Raw genomic sequence first — 20,457 nt, 5'->3', positions numbered from 1 at the left:
CATGTTATGTCCACAATAACCAAACTATGGAAAGAGCCCAGATGTCCACTGACAGATGAATGGATAAAGAAAATATGGTATATATACACAATGGAATATATAAATGGAAAAAATGGAAAAAATAAAATCTTGCCATTTGCAATGACATGGATGGAACTAGAGGATATTATGCTAAGTGAAATAAGTCAGTCAGAGAAAGACAATTATTAATTATATTATGTCATTCCTATGTGGAATTTAAGAAACAAAACAGAGGATCACAGGGAAACAGAGTAAAAGATAAAACAAGAGGAAATCAGAGAGATTTCTTAACTATAAGAAGTAAACTGAAGGTTGTTGGAGGGGAGGTAGGTGAGGGATAGGGTAACTGGGTGACGAGCACTAAGGAGGGCACTTGATGGGATGAGCACTGGGTGTTATATAAGAATGATGAATTACTGACCTCTATCTTTGAAACCAATAATACATTATATGTCAATTAATTGAATTTAAATAAATTAAAAAATATTTTTAAAAAGTTTGTTGTAGTGCGTCCGTCCCTTTGGAGTGCCCTCTCCCCAGTCCATGGTTTCCTAGCTCCTGCCTTCACGTGGCTGGGACCCACATCTCTCTCTTCCCTACCCACATCCTCAGTCCTAAAGATGCTCCTTAGATTTTGCCTGGGCACAAATAAATGATTCCATAGAAATTGGCTTTGTGCTGCAGATACAAGGATGAGAAACTGAACACTGGCTTTAGCAACATGCAGATTACTGAGGCTTTGAAAACATCTCTTTTGATGGAGTGATGGGGACAAATGCTTAACAGATATGGGTTCAAGAGAGGATAGGAAGGAAAGTTTGAGATAGCTCTAACAGAAATATAATGCAAGCCACAAATATGAACCATATATGTAATTTAAATTTTCTAGTAGCCACATTAAAAAAAGTAAAAAGAAAACAGGTGAAATTAACTATGATAATATATTTTATTTAATACAGCATAACCAAAATATTATCATTTCAACTGTAATAAATACGAAGAATTTTTAATTCTTCGTAGCAAAGGAGTTTGTCACTCCTTTTGTACTGAATCTTTGAAATCTGCTGTGTATTTTACATGGACATTATATTTTAATTTATATTAGCCACATTTCAAGTACTGAGTGGCCACAGCATAGACAACCCTTCTGAGGAATTTTGCTATTAAAAGGTAGTAGAATGGGCATTGAGGGGGGCACTTGACAGGATGAGCACTGGGTGATATGCTATATGTTGGCAAATTGAACTCCAATAAAAAATTTTTTTAAAAAAAGGTAGTAGAGGGAAGCCCGGATGGCTCAGCGGTTTAGCGCTGCCTTCGACCCAGGGCGTGATCCTGGAGATCTGGGATCAAGTCCCACGTTGGGTTCCTGCGTGGGGCCTGCTTCTCCCTCTGCCTGTGTCTCTGCCTCTCTCTCTCTCCTCTGTGGCTGTCATGAATAAATAAATAAAATCTTAAAAAAAAAAGTTAGTAAAAGAAAAAAGATGGTTGCCAGAAGAGGGTGTGAAATCAAGAGGGTTGTGTTTGTTTTTAAATGGGAGAAACAGCAGCATTTTTATATGTGATGGGAGTTATGTAACAGAGACAGACAATCTGACCATGCAGAAGTGAGAGGACAATTACTGGGAGGATTGATATCCTTCAGGAGGCAGGAAGGAATCTCCTGCACCCTGAGGGGTACTGGCCCTAGACAGGGGAAGGGATGGTTTATCATGGCTCAAATGGGAAGGCACATTATAGGGGTACAGATGTTTTTTCCTGATTATACCTGTTTTCATAGGGAAACAGGTAGCAAGGTCATCAGCTTTTTACATTGAAAATGTGAAAGGGGAGCAGGTATTGGAAGTTTAGAGGAGGCAAAGGTGTAAGAATCACCAAAGAAAGCAGAAGAGTGAATGGGCTAGGCACATAGAATAGGTTTGTCAGGTATCCTCAAGGACCTATTTGAAGTTGGTTATCACAGGTGTAAAGTGAAACCCATCAACTCAGCTTTGCATGTTTCTTTACCCCTTTCAATGGCACAGCTTCAGGTAGCAGGTGGTTCTCTATCTAGTTGGATTTGACTGGAGTTGGTGTTTTTCCAAATGAGCAAGGTAAATGGAGAAAGAAGGATGTTGACTGTGCATGTAAGTGAGAGATTGTGCTGGGGCTGGGCATCTAAGCTGGTTGAAAGGAGAACTGGACATGATGGGCAGAGGAACAGAGAGAATGGAACAGGAAGAATGGATTGTCAGAGTCAAAGTGCTAGAGGGAGAGAGCTAGAAATACCGATGGTAGTGTTTCCAGAGTAGAATGTTTGGTTTGAGACTATGGGAGAGGGAGCAGTTGTTAGTTATGGCAGGGATATTGGCTATAACCATGGGAGTGGGCAATTGAGACAGGACAGAGTCAGGATTCCTGGCGGGAGGGGGGAAATATCAAGGAGCCAAGAAGATACTGGAGGGGATAGCAGGAATAGTGAGTTTGGACAGACTTGGGAGTGAGCCAAGAGCTCATGTCTTCAAGGAATGAGGAGTCCCTAGAGGCCTATAGAGTACCCCCCACAAAGAGAAGTAAGGGTGGAAGGGTCTGATCACACATCAGAACTGGAGGTTGCTAGGAAGGGGGAAGGGCCAGCAGCCCGAAAGCAGAAATAAGAGAAATTCAGGGCTCCTCTCCGGACTCTGGGCTGTGGATCAAGGCATTTGGGAGAGAGTGGCCATCTCTTGAGAGATTGCAATGAAGCAGGACCCTTGGAAGAGCCAGGAAGTTAAGTGACTGGCTAGAGACAAAGCTGAAGGTTTAGGGCAGCATTTGGGCCATCTGCTTATCTGCAAGTGAAATTTTGTTGGAGTGCAGCTACACCCATCATTTATGCACTGCTGTTGTCTGTTGCTGTTTCCTCACTAGGGTTGAATAGTTGGGACAAAGTGTGAGCTGAAAATGAGTATCTGGCCCTTTATAGAAAATGTTTGCTGACCCTGAATGGGCAGTGGCCTGTGAGGAGCAGAAAGCACAGTGGAAAGGTCTCAGTGGGATGGCTAGGGAGAGGGGGCACAGGATGCAAAGCGCCATGTGGGGATGGGAACCTGGGATCTTGGGATTTTTGTGGTTAACAAGAAAAAGAAGGAAAAGGAAAAAGAAAAAGAAGGAATTGGACATGGGGCAATTTCTGTCCTTTGTACTAAAGATGATTACCAATTCACTGTCAGCAGAGTGTGTGCTGGGTCATGGCCTAGGGTCACAAAGGAAGCCCAGGGATCAGGACCAGGTCTCCATACTTGGGGCCAGGCCAACCTTGTTCTAGAGAAATAAGCTTGAGCTCCTGAAATGACTCATGCTTAGGGAACTGGATCTGGAAACAGAAGAGGCCGTAGCCAGGGGCTTAGCTTTGCAGAAACTCATATCAAGGCAGGACCCAGGAATGGGGAGGTTGACCTAGATTAAGAATTTCCAAACTCTGCTCCATGGAACTCCTTGAGGACTTCTTGGACATCAAGGCCAGAGATAAGTGGCTGGAATAGAGTGGCTTTCATGGGTCTCTGAGTAAGGCTTTGCTTGAACAATGGGTTCTGAAGCTAAAAGAACTTTGACAACTCTAGTCAGACCACATCTAAAGTCCTTCTCAGCCCTGTGATTCTTTCAGCTTAGCTTGGCAATTTGATGGTGTCATATACGTTAGCTAGTGATGCCTTGAACCCCAGGCAGAGTTGCCAGGATGGGGGAATCGGGCTTCTTTCTCTGCAGAGAAATGTTCTTTGCACTGAAGTCTAGATCAGTGAAATCTTAGAAAATGGAGACCAGCTTTGCAAGTCTGTCCAACAACATTCCAAATCCAAGCCAGATTTGGCTCCTAGTATTTCCTAGAAGAAAACAATATGCTTATTAGGGTGCAAGATGTTCACAAAATATTATTTATTGAAGGAAACAGAGGTTCGACAACTTTCTTCTCTTTCCTCAGTCCCAACTTAAAGCAGACACTTTATTAAGTGTCTAATTTTAATTTTGAAGGGGTAAAAATATTCAGGAATGGGTCTAGGAGGTGTTCCTGGCTTGTTGGGTCTGGTGTGATTCTCCTTGATTAGATACTATAAAGCTACTGCTTGATGCCTACCTGTCACTAAGGGCTGGATGCTTGGTGACAGGGAGGTAGGGGTGAGGATTCTCCAGGAGTTGTGTCTCGCAGTTCCTTAGCCAGACATTGGAGTTTTTAAAAAGAGACAATGAGGCTCTAGAGGATCCAGAAAGTCAGAAAGGCAGGGCCACCATACTGCAAGAGAGATAGTAGCAAAAGCCCTTGTGGTTGAAATAGAATGTCTCAGGCAGGGGGATTTAGTGAGGATCCCTAGGTCCCTGGGTTGGTCCCTGGGTTGGGGTGGGGAGAGGTAGCTCACAGAGGCCTCTGAAGTCCCTCCTACTTTCACTCAGCAGTTCCATTTCCCCACTGTACCAAAGAGACCCTTCCACTTTCGGAAGAAAATGTGACAGGTTTGTGGGGGTTAAGAAATGCCTCTTATCACAGGCTTCCAGCATGGCAATGCAGAAATGAGAGAGCAGCTTTCTGCCTGGCACTCAGACAGTAGGCAGGCAAACCCAGCTTTCCCAGGGCAAGGCACATTCCCCTCTGATTGCAGGAGGGCAGAAGAAATTTTCCCCTAAGTGGCTGCAGAGGAGCCTAAGAGAGTAGGTATTTCCCAGGAGACATAAGGGAAGCAGAGGGATATCCATTTAATATGATTTTTAAAAAAGGGCAGGGAAAAGAGGCATAGCTGAAGAGAGGAGGTTGAGCTACACCGTTTGTGTGTGTGTGTGTGTGTGTGTGATTTCTCCAGTTAGAAGGATGGGCCAAGATTTAGACTAGACAGAGAGCCCCTAGGACAAATGCCCTTAGAGAAGAGAAAGTAGGTGTCAAATATGTCCATGTGTGATATTAGTGGGGAGGAAGCCCAAAGGCTTATGGTGAACCACAAGCTAAGTAACCTCTAGTATCATGACCTCTGTGGCTTAAACAGTCAACCAGAGGCATCTTTTGGAAGAGGGCCAAGTCTAGATGCTTTCCTCTTCATCAGCCTCATGGCCTAGAACCCAGGAAGATGTGACTAAAATATGGGTTGAGCCCACAAAGTCTGCCCTCTGTGCTTACTGGGAGGAACAGCAGGGTGAGGGATACAGCAAGGTCCAAACAAGCAAAAGATGAGCAAGGGTCACCAAGTGTGCAGCTGCATGATAAGGCATATGATCCCCCCATCCCATAGCTCCTGTTTGAGCTCTGACCCATACTTCCTCTTTCTACCTCCCAGGCTGTAGGGAAGGCCATGAAGAGGGCAGACAACTCTAACTCATTCCATAAACATGAGAGGAAGAGCTTCTCTGCCTAAATAAAATTAGTTCCCGAAGGTACCCTTCTCTCTTATCATGTCATTCCTGGGGCTCTTTTCTATGCATGTGTGAAAGGTTCCCTAGAGTCTGAGGCCTTGAGAAATACATTGAATTTGAAAGGACTAGGGGCCTTTGGAACAAGGCACCTTAAATGCCTTTGCTAGGTTTACCGACTTATTTCAAGGCATTTATTTGTTCAGTTACTCTTTTGTTTATCCTGGTGTAAACAGAAGCAGCAAGATCTCTTATAGCTGCATCCTCACTCTGAGTCCTCAGGAGCCGGATCTATGCCTGGCAAATACTCCAACAACTTTAGTGCTTCTCATGTTACCCAAATATCCTTTGGAGTTAATGTGGCCAAAGTGTGTCATTCATTGGCTATGCAAAAAAAGACAACAAAGAAAACCTCTAAAACAGTTTGAAACAACCTTTATAAGTCATCCAGATGCCCAGATACAAGGAAATAACTTCTAAATGGTCTTGATTTGCTCTTGCTATTTCCTGCAGAAAGACCATACACTCACATGAGATAACCAGCAGTAAGTGCTCTGGAGGAGTCCAGAAGGACCTGTGTCTTCACTGGGATGGCACAAATGGTGCCAATCAAAAATAGGTTCCTGGGATATGAGCCTAATGACATACTGTAGCCTGTTGGAACACCAAGGGAATAAAAATGCAAGGTGGTCACCACATGACCACTCTTCAGGCTCAGAGAAACAACAAATTAGCTCAGAGAAGCCAGCTTCTTCTGATGTAGAATCTGCTGTAAAGGTGCTCTCTTTTCATAAAATAGATAAGTGGTTGGAACTTCATCAACTGTGTCTTAATAAACTATGTTTCACATAGCACATGTACAAATATTTCACAGAGGATCTTTTGGTAAAGTTACTAATTCTTAGATAAGGAGATCATCACTTCCAAATTTTATTTTATGATACTTTACATTGCCTTTTTAAAAAGGCTATATTGATCTTGCTTTATCTTATGCTACAGTAGAATAGCATGTTTGGGGAAGGTGTGTTTGGTTCTACTTATGCCACCAGAACCTTGGCTCTTCATAGTTCTGTCTTCTCCTCACCCACCCACCTCAATAGGCTTGTTTCCTGGGGCCCTGGATGAAGCCTACCATAGAGGTGAGAGCGAGCCCATAGCACCTTGTATTTCAGCTGCGCCCCCACCCCCATGTCCATGTGCTGCTTGCAGGCAAACTGGACTAAACCCTGCTCAGGGACACAGCTGGGGAACTGCCTGAAGAGCTGTCCTGTTGGACAGATGCAGCTGGAGATGGAATAAAAGACCTTAAGCAGGGGAATCTCTTTGGCTGCACAGAGGACTCTGAGTTCCATTAAAGGCACTCAGATTCTACTCTCTCTGTGTGTGTGTGTGTGTGTGTGTGTGTGTGTGTGTGTGTGATCCTAAGTGAGAGCTCTTTTCACTTTGGAGAAAGTCTGGATTCAAAGTGATTTTTAATGGATCCTCTCATCTTGCCTAGTGCCCAGTGCCATTGTGACCAAATCAAAAAGGGATACAAATACAGAAGGAAAAGGAGGCACGTGTTGGTGGATGGTGAGGCGTGAAGGGAGGGAAGACATAAAGGTAGTTATACTTACCCTACAACCACAATTATAAAATCTAGTAAATTCCAACCATTGCGGAGGTAAGCGTTGGGGTGAAAGAGAAGTCCATAGGCTATTACTTTTAAAAATGCTTCCACAGTAAAAATTATGAGAAAGAGATATTCCACTCGTTCCTAGGAAACAAAAACAGAGGGAGAGAAAAATAAAGTCAATGGGATTGGAGATCTGGAAAGTTCTGAAATAGCAGATCTCACAAGCAGGTGGGGGAGAGTGTGTTGCCCCCTCTGTGGCAGGATCTAGGGGAACACTGGGTAGGACCCTCAAGCCAGATTACCAACTTCACAGTCTGTTCCAAACTTAGAGCTCCACTTCATTGCGCATTAAGGGTTTTTTTAGTCTTTAAATGTCCCCTGTTAAAATGCAAGTGTTAGGGTGGTAGAAGAGTTACACATTTTAGAGAAATATCTTATGTAGTTAATCAGTAAATACTGTTGGCAAATTGAATTCAGATAAAATATTTTTAAAAATTCACACACACACAAAATCAGTGAATGTTTCATTGTACCTTCTCAGAAGAGAAGTCATAATGTCTTGATCCACAGGGAAATGATGCCAGGACAGAGGAGTATAGTGCTCAGAAAAGAGGGGACAGTACTACAGGAAAAAGTGCACCATAACCTTGAGGTAACAAACCCTGAAGATAACAGAAACCATTTTGGGGGAAGGTACTAACCACATTCTCCAAAATGATAGACCAGAAATATGGCCGCAAAGAAGTTGAGGCATTGAAAATCTCCCACAGCAGCTGAAACACAGGCAATCTGCTCATATACACTGACCCTGGACCTGAAGTCTGTCTCTTTCTTGAGAAAATAAAAATCTTTGTCCAAAGACATACACTTGTCCAAAGACAGAGGAAGATCAGCATTTCCAGGATGGAGGCAGGCACTGAGGTGGGACGGTGAAGAGAAAAGGCACATCTCTTTTCTCAAGGGGTGGAAGGTAGTGTTTTTCCTCCTTCTGCCACCTTGAGGAAGGCTTTGCATTTAAGGATGAAACTGCTGTCCTTGGGAGCCCACACTTAACAGGACAAACTTGTTGGCTCAATTAGAGCGAGCCGACTCTGTGCTGATTCACTGGCTTCCCTCACCACTAATTGCTTTCTCCCACAACCTTATTCCCAGTGCAGAGCCTTAATAGTCCCCACCAGGAGAAGTCTGCCTGGATGCCTTCATGCTCCACTGCTCACCTTTGCAGGAGCCTCAGCCCATCTCTCACTGGAGCCACAAAACACTAGTCCACATGGCATTCGGCCACAGATCCTCCAAGCAGGACACTCCCAATCACAGCCCCCAGGAGGCAGCAGGCTCAGACTCCTGGACCTAACTTCCCAATCTGTTGGGTCAGATGGAGCTCACGGAAGACCTCCAGGTCATACCCACACTGTGGAGACAGGGCATCACCTGCTCCCAGCCTAGATTGCTGGAAAGGTGCTCCAAGACTGGGGGCATTGGAGCCTGATGGGGAGCTCTGTGGGGAGAGGTCAGCCCACACAGAAGCCTGTGCTCCTATCCATTCTTTCCTGATTTTCTAGACTTGGAATAAGTGCTCATTTCACCATGCCCACCTCAAGGTGAAGCAGTTTGAGAATGCAAAGTAAATAAATGCAGAATTCTGGGCCCTACCCAGACCTATTGAAGCAGGTCTCCCAGCTATGGAGCCAGGAAAAGTGCATTGCAGACAATTTAAGGCATTTCTGAGGCACCCTAAAGTTTAAGAACCACTGATCCATGTACCGATGAAGACCCTGATCAGGCAGGAGCTGTGAGAAGGGAATAGAGAGACCAGCATTAACCAGCACCTCAGAGGCAAGCTTGTCTTTTACTCACTACCCATTACAGAATCATAAAGTTGGTCTGGGCACATGCTGCCTGGGGTAGGGGAGCATGATCCAGGAACAATTAGTATTATGTGGGAACCTCTAGTCTTTAAAAATTAGGTGATGTAAAAAAAAATTAGGTGATGTTGGGTTAAAGTGTCCATCATTGAAAGGGAAAGCATGTTACAAAAGGGCATAGTGCAACCTGAGGGAACTTATGGAAAGTGTGTGTGTGGAGAACGTTAGGTAATGCTGGCATCTGATCAGCTGGAGTGAAAACAATGGGGCTGGAGAGGTGGCCAGGAGTAAGATGACCAGGGGCTTTGTAGCTACATCTGGCTGCTTGGATTCTATTCTGAGGAGATCGTGAATGATGGACTCAGATGTGTACAGTAGTCTGTCATGGACCTAGAGAGCGAGGGTGGTGATGGGATTGGAGGGAGTCAGGGTGGTGACCCATGCAGAGATCATGGAGGCTTGAGCCAAGATAGACAGCAGGATTGGTGAAAACTAGATGGGTCTGAGAGATAGAAAGGATGTGATTTGGTTTCTGGTTGCATGTAGGGGTTGGGGGAAGAGGCGGCAAAAGAACTGCCTCCCTCCCTGAGTTTTCTAACTTGGGTGACTCTGGATGGTGATGCCTCTCACTGCAGGGGGAGACTTCGGGGGAGGGACATCAGTTCCAGGTTTGCTGAATTAAAGCATTTGTGGGACATTCAGTCAGGGCTACTGGTGATCAGGTATAGAGGGTTTCGGGGGAGTTCAGATTGCAGGGGTGGGCTAAAGTAGGTTGCCCTGGTACAACATGCCTAAAAAGAGGAGAGATGAGGCTGGAATCCCTCTACATGAGGGGCAATCTCATCCCCTGGAAACCACTTTCATATTATAGGAATGTACTTCCTTAGCAGAAGTTATAGGATCCTGCTTAAAGCCATTGGGTCAGAGAGAGAGAATCTTGGAGGGTATCTAATTAACCACTTCACAATCTAGAAGAAATGGATGCATTTCTGGAAAACCACAAATTACCAAAACTGGAAGAGGAAGAAATAGAAAACCTGAACAGGCCAATAACCAGGGAGGAAATTGAAGCAGTCATCAAAACCCTCCCAAGACACAAAAGTCCAGGGCCAGATGGCTTCCCAGGGGAATTCTATCAACCATTTAAAGAAGAAACAAAACCTATTCTACTAAAGCTGTTCCAAAAGATAGAAAGGGATGCAATACTTCCAAACTCATTTTATGAGGCCAGCAGCATCACCTTAATTCCAAAACCAGACAAAGGCCCCACCAAAAAGGAGAATTATAGACCAATATCCCCGATGAACACAAATGCAAAAATTATCAACAAGATACTAGCCAATAGAATCCAACAGTACATTAAGAAGATTATTCACCATGACCAAGTGGGATTTATCCCTGGGATGCAAGGTTGGTTCAACACTTGTAAAGCAATCAACGTGATAGATCATAGCAACAAGAGAAAAAACAAGAACCATATGATCCTCTCAATAGATGCAGAGAAAGCATTTGACAAAATACAGCATCCATTCCTGATCAAAACTCTTCAGAGTGTAGGGATAGAGGGAACATTCCTCAGCATCTTAAAAGCCATCTACGAAAAGCCCACAGCAAATATCATTCTCAATAGGGAAACACTGGGAGCCTTTCCCCTAAGATCAGGAACACGACAGGGATGTCCACTCTCACCACTCCTATTCGACAGAGTACTAGAAGTCCTAGCCTCAGCAATCAGGCAACAAAAAGAAATAAAAGGCATTCAAATTGGCAAAGAAGAAGTCACACTCTCCCTCTTTGCAGATGACATGATACCGTACATAGAAAACCCAAAAGACTCCACCCCAAGATTGCTAGAATTCATACAGCAATTCAGCAATGTGGCAGGATACAAAATCAATGCCCAGAAATCAGTAGCATTTCTATACACTAACAATGAGACTGAAGAAAGAGAAATTAAGGAATCAATTCCATTTACAATTGTACCCCAAAGCATAAGATAACTAGAAATAAACCTAACCAAAGAGGTAAAAGGATCTATACCCTAAAAACTACAGAAAACTTCTGAAAGAAATTGGGGAAGACACAAAGAGATGGAAAAATATTCCATGCTCATGGATTGGAAGAATTAATATTGTGAAAATGTCAATGCTACCCAGGGCAATTTACACATTCAATGCAATCCCTATCAAAATACCATGGACTTTCTTCAGAAAGTTAGAACAAATTTGGAGTGGAACAAAGATTTGTGTGGAATCAAAAAAGACCCCGAATAGCCAGGGGAGTATTGAAAAAGAAAACCAGAGCTGGGGGCATCACAATGCTGGATTTCAAGTTGTACTACAAAGCTGTGATCATCAAGACAGTGTGGTACTGGCACAAAAGCAGACACCTAGATTAATGGGACAGAATAGAGAACCCAAAAATGGGCCTCAACTCTATGGTAAACTAATGTTTGACAAAGTAGGAAAGACTATCCACAGGAAGAAAGACAGTCTCTTCAATAAATGGTGCTGGGAGAATTGGACAGCCACGTGCAGAAGAATGAAACTAGACCATTCTCTTAAACTAGACACAAAGATACACTCAAAATGGATGAACAATCTAAATGTGAGGCAAGAATCCATCAAAATCCTAGAGGAGAACACAGGCAACACCCCTTTTGAACTTGGCCACAGCAACTTCTTGCAAGAGACATCTATGAAGGCAAGGGAAACAAAAGCAAAAATGAACTATTGGGACTTAATCAGGATAAAAAGCCTCTCTGCACAGCAAAAGGAACAGTCAACAAAACTAAAAAACAACCTACAGAATGGGAGAAGATATTTGCTAATGACATAGCAGATAAAGGGCTAGTATCCAAGATCTATAAAGAACTTATTAAACTCAACAGCAAAAAAAAAAAAAAACAAAAAAAACAAACAAACAATCCAATCGTGAAATGGGCAAAAGACATGAACAGAAATTTCACAGAGGAAGACATCGACATGGCCAACAAGCACATGAGAAAATGCTCTGCATCACTTGCCATCAGGGAAATACAAATCAGAACCACAATGAGATACCACTTCATCAACAAGACAGGAAACAACAAATGTTGGAGAGGATGTGGAGAAAGGGGAACCCTCCTGTAGTGTTGGTGGGAATGTCAACTGGTGCAGCCACTCTGGAAAACTGTGTGGAGGTTCCTCAAAGAGTTAAAAATAGAGCTACCTCCTACCCAGAAATTGCACTACTGTGGATTTACCCCAAATATATAGATGCAGTGAAACACTGAGACACCTGCACCCCAATGTTTATAGCAGCAGTGTCCCCAATAGCCAAACTGTGGAAGGAGCCTCAGTGTCCATTGAAAGATGAATGGATAAAGAAGATGTGGCCTACATATTCAATGGAATATTACTCAGCCATCAGAAGAGATGAATACCCAACCATTTGCTTCGACATGGATGGAACTGGAGAGTATTATGCTGAGTAAAGTAAGTCAATCGGAGAAGGACAAACATTATATGGTCTCATTCACTTGAATATAAAAAATAGTGAAAGGGATTATAGGGGAAAGGAGGGGAACAGAGCGGGAAATATTAGAGAGGGTAACAGAACATGAGAGACTCCTAACTCTGGGAAACAAACAAGGGGTAGTGGAAGGGGAGGTGGGCAGGGGGATGGGGTGACTGGGTGATGGGCACTGAGGGGGGAACTTGGCGGGATGAGCACTGGGTGTTATATATTGACAAATCAAACTCCAATAAAAAATATACAAAAAAATTAACCTATTCACTTGAAAAACCAGTATGCTGATAAGATACCAAGGCCAGGGAGGCATATGCAGAAGATGGGAAACCAGAGGTCCAAGAGTCCATTCATTCGTCTTGCCTTCCTGGTGTCAACGGAATGTTTCTCACTGGGCCTCGCTTATCCCCAAAGACACAAATGGGATCTGATATAGAACTGAAAAGGGTTCAGAGGACCAGTAAGAAGGAGTCTGGATAAAGAATCCTGAGAAGGGGCAGATGCCTGTTGCTGTAGTGCCTGGAACACATTTATCTGTGCTGCTAATTGAGGGAGTGTGCTGATGGTCCTATTGTATTCATTCTGACCTTAAAGAGATGAATACCCTACAGTTAACCCCACCCCACCCCACCCCACCCCCACAAACCCAAGACAGATACAAACAAAAACTTAAACAAGTGAAACAGCTTGGTTGATCCTTTCAAAACATATGTTGTGTTGCCACAGAACACCTGAGGGTGAAAATGAATGGCGTGGAGAAATGAAAAAGTTTGTCCAAGACCATTCTGTTGCTGCGCTGATGTCTTGGCACCTCTGGTCCTGTGAATACACACTCCTTCACAGCCCTCCTCCTGCCTAAGTTTTCAGGCCAGAGTTGTGTGCTCTCCTGAATTGCGAGGGGGCCACAGAACTCTTTGAGAATGCACAAAATTCAGCCTGTGAATGGCCCTTTTTTTCTGTGATTTTGGGAACTCATGAACTTTGCAAGCCAACCTGGAACAGACTAAGGACTAAGGTTCCCATTCCTGCAGTTCTGGGTTGAGGCTGGAAAGGGTACAGGGGGCATAAACACCTGCAGAAAAGAGGATGTTCAAGGCTGGAATGGGAATACACTGAAATGGAGTCTTTTTGTGGCTCTTGGAGATCCTCCCCAAATCACAGGTGAAGCCCTACCTGCCTGGGGCAGGTGTGTTGACTTTGGCCTCTCAGACTCTCCTGTCTTCCTTCCTTCCTGTCACCTTCTCCTATCCACAGCTATTTCTCCTTACTGCTTCCTTTCCATTTTCATCTTCTTCTCCCTTCCTTTCCTCTTTCCCTGCTTACTTCTCAGCATTACTGCTGGCAGCTGGCACCCATGGCAACACTCATGTCTAAAATATTTTAAAAAATATTGTGGAGAGAGCCCCAGATTCCAGGAACCATGATGCCTTCTAAACACTTGTAGAACTAATAGACACTGATGAGTACAGTGTCTATTTTAGTTTTCCATTTATTTTTTCATGTACACATATCCTACCTTTCAACTATATTATAAGCTCCTATAGGACAGAGATTTTATTATCTTTTGATGGTAATAATCTTGATTTTGGTACCCTTGGTGGTGTATCTTTGGGCAAGTCACTTTACTTCTCTGGGTCTATCTCCTCATCTATAAAAGAACTAGGTAAGCATTAAAAAAAAAATGCAGCACTGCAGAGAGCCCTAGGCTTCCACAGTGCTTCTCTGGGGGCAGTTACAAGTTAGGGAAGGCTGAGAAAGTGGGGCTTTGCTCACTAACCCCCTTGCTACCTTGAACCAGAGAAGTACCATTTGAACCTACATGCTAAGTTGTCCAAGGATCCTAACACAGTTCAAAAAAGTCCAGAGAACCAATATGATGGGGTGTGGACTCTCTATACAAGATAAAAAAGTAGCCATCTCTGACTAGTCTGGAAGACTTTTATTGGCTTAATATGCTGGTTTCTGCATAAGATTTTGTTTGAGAAGAGGAATCACTGCTTTTTGTTTTGTTTTGTTTTTCTTGGAATTTTGAACACCAATTCCAAAGTGGTAGAGGACTTCCAAAGTCTCTTCAATGCCAATCCCTGGTATGTGTGCAGTTCTGCCTTAAGGCACAGTCAGATTCCAAGACATGGAAAGGAACAAAGAGTTCTTCTCCTCATTTTTCTGAGGATCACTATAAATACAAATAGATTTTTATAATAAAAAAGTTCTTCAGTAAGGAGATCATTAATATTTGGGCTTTAGAGAACGCGGACTCCTTGTGAGCAGAAGCTATGCTAGGGTACAGCTCCTTAGACAAGGACAACTACAGACAGCCTGCGATGTCTATACATATGTGATGTTTCTGCGCACATGTGCGTGCACACACACACACACACACAGCACAGTGGAGTAATAACCACCATCTGCATTGAGCACTATACAGCTTATACTTGCTATATAACAGACCAAGGTGTGAGAATTAATAAGAAGAGAGCCTGTGTGTATGCATTTAAATTTATGCAAGTGTATTTATTGAAGATGCCAAGATTTCTACACCAAACAGAATTGATGAGAAGCCCAGTCATACAATTCCATCTCAGTACAAGGTGCAAAGACAAGAAACGCAATAATAATGTGTCAAATAGCACCCTGTATTCCAGATTGTTTCATAATTTAAGTACCATTCAACCTGACCTCTAAATACAGCCTCCTGACTATCTCAAATGAAGGGAGATGAAGAAACTGGAATACCTTAGTTCCTCACTTTCCAATTATTCTCTTGTTCCTTTATTCCTTCATTCAGTAGGTCACAAACATTTCCTGAGGCTCTGCTCTGCCCCACACCACTTGCTGTGCTGCAAGTATCTCTTAGGACACTGAGGGACTTGGCAGAAAATAAGAAGCTGGAACGACTTCATACAAGGACACATATCCCAAGCTCCTCATTATATAGAAGTAAGAGAACTTGTCCAAGGCCACATATCCACCCCATGGATGAGTAGTTGTGTTTCCTGAGGGCTGGTCTGGTGCTGTTTCTGTTGTAGCACAGTGTCTCTGTCTGTGGCCTCTGTCTGTGAAATCCTGGATTACTGTGCCCATCGGGAGCTGCTGGGCAGTAAAGGGCTACCTATATGGTGTGGCTGGAAGGGTGGCATCTGGAAGATCACTCGATCTTCTTCTCTTCTGGTGTCTCTACTGATGCCTGGAATTCAGCCATGAAGAAGCCTTTTTTCCATCAGTGGAGGAATGATATTCACACAATGGAATATTAAGCCATAAAAAAGAATGAAACTCTGATCAGCAACAACATGGATGAGCTTTGAAAACATGATGCTAAGTGAAAGAAGGCAGTCACAAAAGGGCAAACATTATAGGACTCCAGTTATAGGAAAAGTCTAGAATGGGCAAATTCACAGAGACAGGGAGTACAGTAGAGGTGACCAGGAGCTGGAGGGAGGGAGGAACTGTTTCAGGGCATGACAAACTTTGGAAGTAGACAGTGGTGATGGCTGCACAGCATCTACAGTATAATTAGTACCCCTGAAGTGTACACTTAAAAATGGTTAGGATGGCAAATTTCATGTTATATAGAGTTTACCGGAGTGAAAAAAAGGGAAGCATTCCTTTGGATCTTAAAGGCTTTCCAACTTTTAGGGGTCTCCATCTAATGTATATGACATCATGTTTAGCCTATATCAGCCCTCACCTTAACGGACTAATGCATCAGCAAGTTGACAGCATAATCTTCTGTGAAACCCTGGACAGATGCCTGGGGCACCTGGTTTGGGAAGAAGGGAGCTGGGAAGGGACATGGGAGGCCTCTGAAGACAACTGCTTCAATTTCACAATTTTTGGAGGGTAGGTCCTTCTGAAGAGCCTTATTTAGAAGGTTTCTGATGGTTCAAATGGTCTGGCCTCAAGACTCAGGACTTTTAGTAAAGGAAGAAGGGACAGGACAAACAATTTAATGGCCTAAGAGTAAAGCAGCTTTGAGAAAACATGTTTCACCTATTTATTGAGGGCAAGAAGCAACTGAAGCTGAGTGAGTTGAGAAGTATGCCAGTGTCATTGGTTTTACAGTAGCTCAGTTTAAAAAAAAACAACAAACACTCTCCTCCAAATGGACTGTTTCTCCATGCTTATCCATGATGCTAATTTGAAGTGACTTAGCCACTTACTAATTTCTCAAGTTCACGTCTTCCTCTCTGGAGGCCGGCCTTGCCTTGGCTGCCCTAGCACAGTGGCACCTGCTTCAGATCCAGAGTGCCAAGCCGGCCACCTCAGATGTTGGAGTATGGGCCTGTCTGCTCCTCCTGAACCCTCACTGCCCCTGCCTCCAAGATGGCACCTCTGTCCATCCCTGGGTCCCTTCCCAGTCTGGGTTTCTCAGTGTAAACTCCCATAGGGCAGAGACTGGCCTGCTTAAGTTCTTTATCTGATGTCCAGCATGTGGTTGGTATAGAGGGAACAGTCAATGTTTATTACATGTTGCCTGCATCACCCTTGTGGAATGCCCAAAAGGCACATTGGCCAGCCTCCTGTGCACAGCAGAAGATCCTTCCAGTTGACCTCTTCCACCTCAGGCTACCATTTCCTTCTAAGGTGGCCCGTCCTTCACCGGGCAGCTCTGGCTGTCAGAATATGGCCAGCCTCTTCCTCTCTAAGGAGTTCACCCCGGCTCAGGGATATTACCTTTTCTTTGGGGGTAATGGAGTGGAGAAAGTGACAGATTTTACCAATCAGGCCTAAATTACTCCTGGTGACAATGGGGCATTTGCTCAGTGACCTGTGGGCTAGAATGTAATTTCCCAAATGGAGAGAGTTTGCAGCCATGGCCTCAAAACTCTCATAAATGCTCACCTTCTTTTGAGGAGTCACACCAATACCTGGCCCAGGGAAATGGACCCTATCTTTTCACCTGTCTCCACTGCCCATCTCCATGTAGGCCTCCATCACTGGTTGGGTATTAAAGCAGCTTCCTAACCCCTCCCATTGACATCTAGGCTGTTTTACTGCATGAAAATCTTCAACTGCTCCCTTCTGCCTTAAAGTGGAATCTAGCCTCCTTAGCCTGGCTTCCAAGTCTGTTGAAGTCCAACCCCCACCTGTCCCTCTGGCCTCTTTTTTGGCCACCACCCTGTGCTCCAGCCACACCAAAAGGCTCACCACACCCAAACCAGACAGGTTGTTCTGTGCAACTCTCTTCATGCCCTGGTAAGCCTTACCCCTTTCTCTATCTGGCAGACTCCTCATATCCAAGCCAGCTCCAATGTCATTACCTTGTGTGGACTTCTCAACCCTCCCCTGCCTCCTCTGTCCTCAGTGGGCTGGAATTAGTCAATCCCTTCCCCAGCTGCACCACACTTTCTTTAGATGATAGCACTCATCACACTGTGTGTTTTCTATGTGTTTCTCCACTCCAGGGACAGAGGGCCTACAGGACAGAAGCAAGTGTCTTTGTCACTTTGGTGAAGAAGTGTCTTTAAATGAAAGGCAAAGTGACAGAAGAGAGACTGCTTTGGAGTCAGACACACTCGGGATCAAATTATTTCTCTATGACAAGGTACATAATCTTCCCAAACTTTGGTTTCTTAGCAGTAAAGTAGAAATACTGGTAATTATGAGAATTAGAAACCAGTCATCACTTAAGTGGTAGTTTCTGTCATTACTGCCATCCTAGCACCTGCACACAGTAGGTGTTCTGCACACATTCATGGAGTGGACACCCCTGCTCCAGGGACTTTGAATGTCCTCCTCTGATGTTCTAGCTCTGCCTATTCCCATAGGAATGGACAGCTAGAGTAGTGAGTAGTACCAGCTCTGCTGCCTCTCCCTGTCTCCTCTCCTGCCCCGATCTCAAAGTAGGTAGCACAACTCACTTCTGTGCCTCTTTGGGTCTTCTTGACTTCAACAAAAACTAAAGACTTAGTCCTTATATCTTCTTTCTATTATCAAAGCAATTTAAATAAAATGAAGCCAAAAACTTCTCTGTATCCTGTTTGCTGGGTTCCATGTGTTCCAAAGGTCTTTGCTTCGTCTGTCTCCTTAGTCCTTAGATCTACAGTAATAGGTTCCATTCTGGCTAAAGAAACTCCCAAACCTATAGCTGTGAGCATTTCCCTTGTGTCTCTGGGAACTTGACAACTCTCTGCCTCTTGAAGTGACTTACTTCAGTTATGGCAGAAAAAGGTGAAGGATGTCAGTGCTCTTCAGGAGTGGAGGTATCCATGGATTTAGAAGGTTTGCTAACCATGTCATAATCACCAGTGATAACTCACTGGGTAGTACTTTGCAGTTTGGACACTTTCCCATACATTTTTATGTTGAGTCTCATGACCTCTTTGTGAAACAGAAAGGGCAGATACTCTCTCCTCTTATTCCTCTTACTCTCACTATCCTTTCCTCCTCACACCACCACCACTACTATCATCAGCACTGCCATCACCATCACCACCACCACCACCACCTGCACCATGTTCACCATCACCATTACCACTAATACCTCTGCCACTCCACAACCACCATCATCACCATCATCATCACCACTGCCATCACCATCACCACCTGCACCATGATCACCACCTCCCCCATCATCACTATCATCACCATCTCCACTACCACTGCCACCATTTCTTCCTCCTCCACCACAGCTGCCATTAGCTCCTGAATTTGAGCCTGGATGCTTTAGTTATAATATTCATAGTAACTCTGAGGGCAGCCCAGGTAGCTCAGCGGTTTAGCGCCACCTTCAGCCCAGGGCATGATCCTGGAGACCTGTGATTGAGTCCCATGTCTGGCTCCCTGCTTCTCCCTCTGCCTGTGTCTCTGCCCCCCTCCCTGTGTCTCTCATGAATAAGTAAATAAAATATTTTAAAAAATAATAGTAACTCTGTATGATGGATTAAAAATATTATCTCTATTATATACATGAGAAAGCTTATCAAAGATATCTGGTAATTTTCCAAATAGCCCTGCAGTTAGTAGCCAGTAGAACCAGGACTCTAATATTTTTTTGTTTTGTTTGTGGTTATAGTGATAAATGGACCCCCACTCAGCTCTCAACTACTCCAGATCCATTTATCTGGCACCTCTGTGATAATAGGAAGTGCATAGGGCTTTAAGGGGGGGGAGCTATACTGAATTATTTTTGTCAAAACCTAGTAGTGTGAAGCAAGTGCTTGAGATGCATAGCCTGCTTGGCCCAGGGCACTCTGTATTCCCACTAACAATGTGAAGACATGTGCTCAAAATGCTGGGTATAGTATGGACCCCTGCACTCTCTTCCCACTCCTAACCAAAGCTGGTCACTACTTGTGAGGAGCAATGTGGCCATAAACCATCCATTAGTCTAACCCAGTGAAGGCCAGTCTATTCTCTTCCATCCATTGGCTATGGAAGGGGCAAGTGACCCATCCCTGGCCAACGTGACATGAAGGGAAATTTTCTGGGATGCCCATAGAAAAGATTCCTCATTGATTAGAAGGGAGAGAGAGAGACATACATTCATAAGAGCACTATAATCTCTTTTTTAGCTGGACATGCTCATGTCTGTATAGGAAGCCTGGAACCATGGCAACCATCTGGGGATCATGAGGATTTCTAGTTGAGGACAAGAGCAATATGCTGATGGTGGCAGACAGAAAAGGTGGAAAGAAGTGGAGTCCTGGATAAAGTCGTTGAACCAGTGAATCACCTTAACCAACTTTGGTGCCATCCTAGTTTGTGGCTTATTTTATGTGAGATAAAATTTCCTTATTGTAGAAACTATTTCAAGCTGAGTTTTCAAGTACTTGCATCTGCAAGCACCCTTACTGATAGGTTCTATTTGCTATCTCTACACATCATTCCTCGTTTAGCATCTTTATCCCACTGCAGTTCCAGGGCTTCCACCCCTTATCAGCCATTTGGGTCCATTAGAACTAAGCTTAGCCTCCCCCAGCCAGGAAAGGCAAGAGCTTGTGAACACTAAGACAAATGCTCCTCTGTCTCCCGGTTAGCTCTCAGCCTGTGCGTGAGATGCTTATTTCAGATTATGGTCTCAGACTAGATCTAGAGAGCTCAGCCCAAATCCTCATCAGAGGGCAGCGCATGTATCACTGTGTTTAGCCT

The 20,457-nt window shown here is 44.0% G+C and overlaps 1 protein-coding gene across 40 annotated transcripts in view; it reads right to left on the bottom strand.

Annotated features, from left to right (window-relative positions):
* Nucleotides 1–20,457, bottom strand: part of CACNA1C (calcium voltage-gated channel subunit alpha1 C) — a 746,135-nt gene that overhangs the window by 256,847 nt on the left and 468,831 nt on the right. For all 40 annotated transcript variants that reach the window (XM_077871648.1, XM_077871650.1, XM_077871649.1 and 37 more), the window contains one exon: nucleotides 6,990–7,129. In XM_077871648.1, coding sequence (XP_077727774.1) covers nucleotides 6,990–7,129 — 140 coding nt within the window. The remainder of the gene's footprint in view (nucleotides 1–6,989; nucleotides 7,130–20,457) is intronic.

Source organism: Canis aureus, chromosome 25, assembly GCF_053574225.1.
Source record: "Canis aureus isolate CA01 chromosome 25, VMU_Caureus_v.1.0, whole genome shotgun sequence".
NCBI lineage: Eukaryota > Metazoa > Chordata > Mammalia > Carnivora > Canidae > Canis > Canis aureus.
Note: the sequence above shows the minus strand (reverse complement) of the source record. Positions and strands in the feature narration are given on the sequence as shown.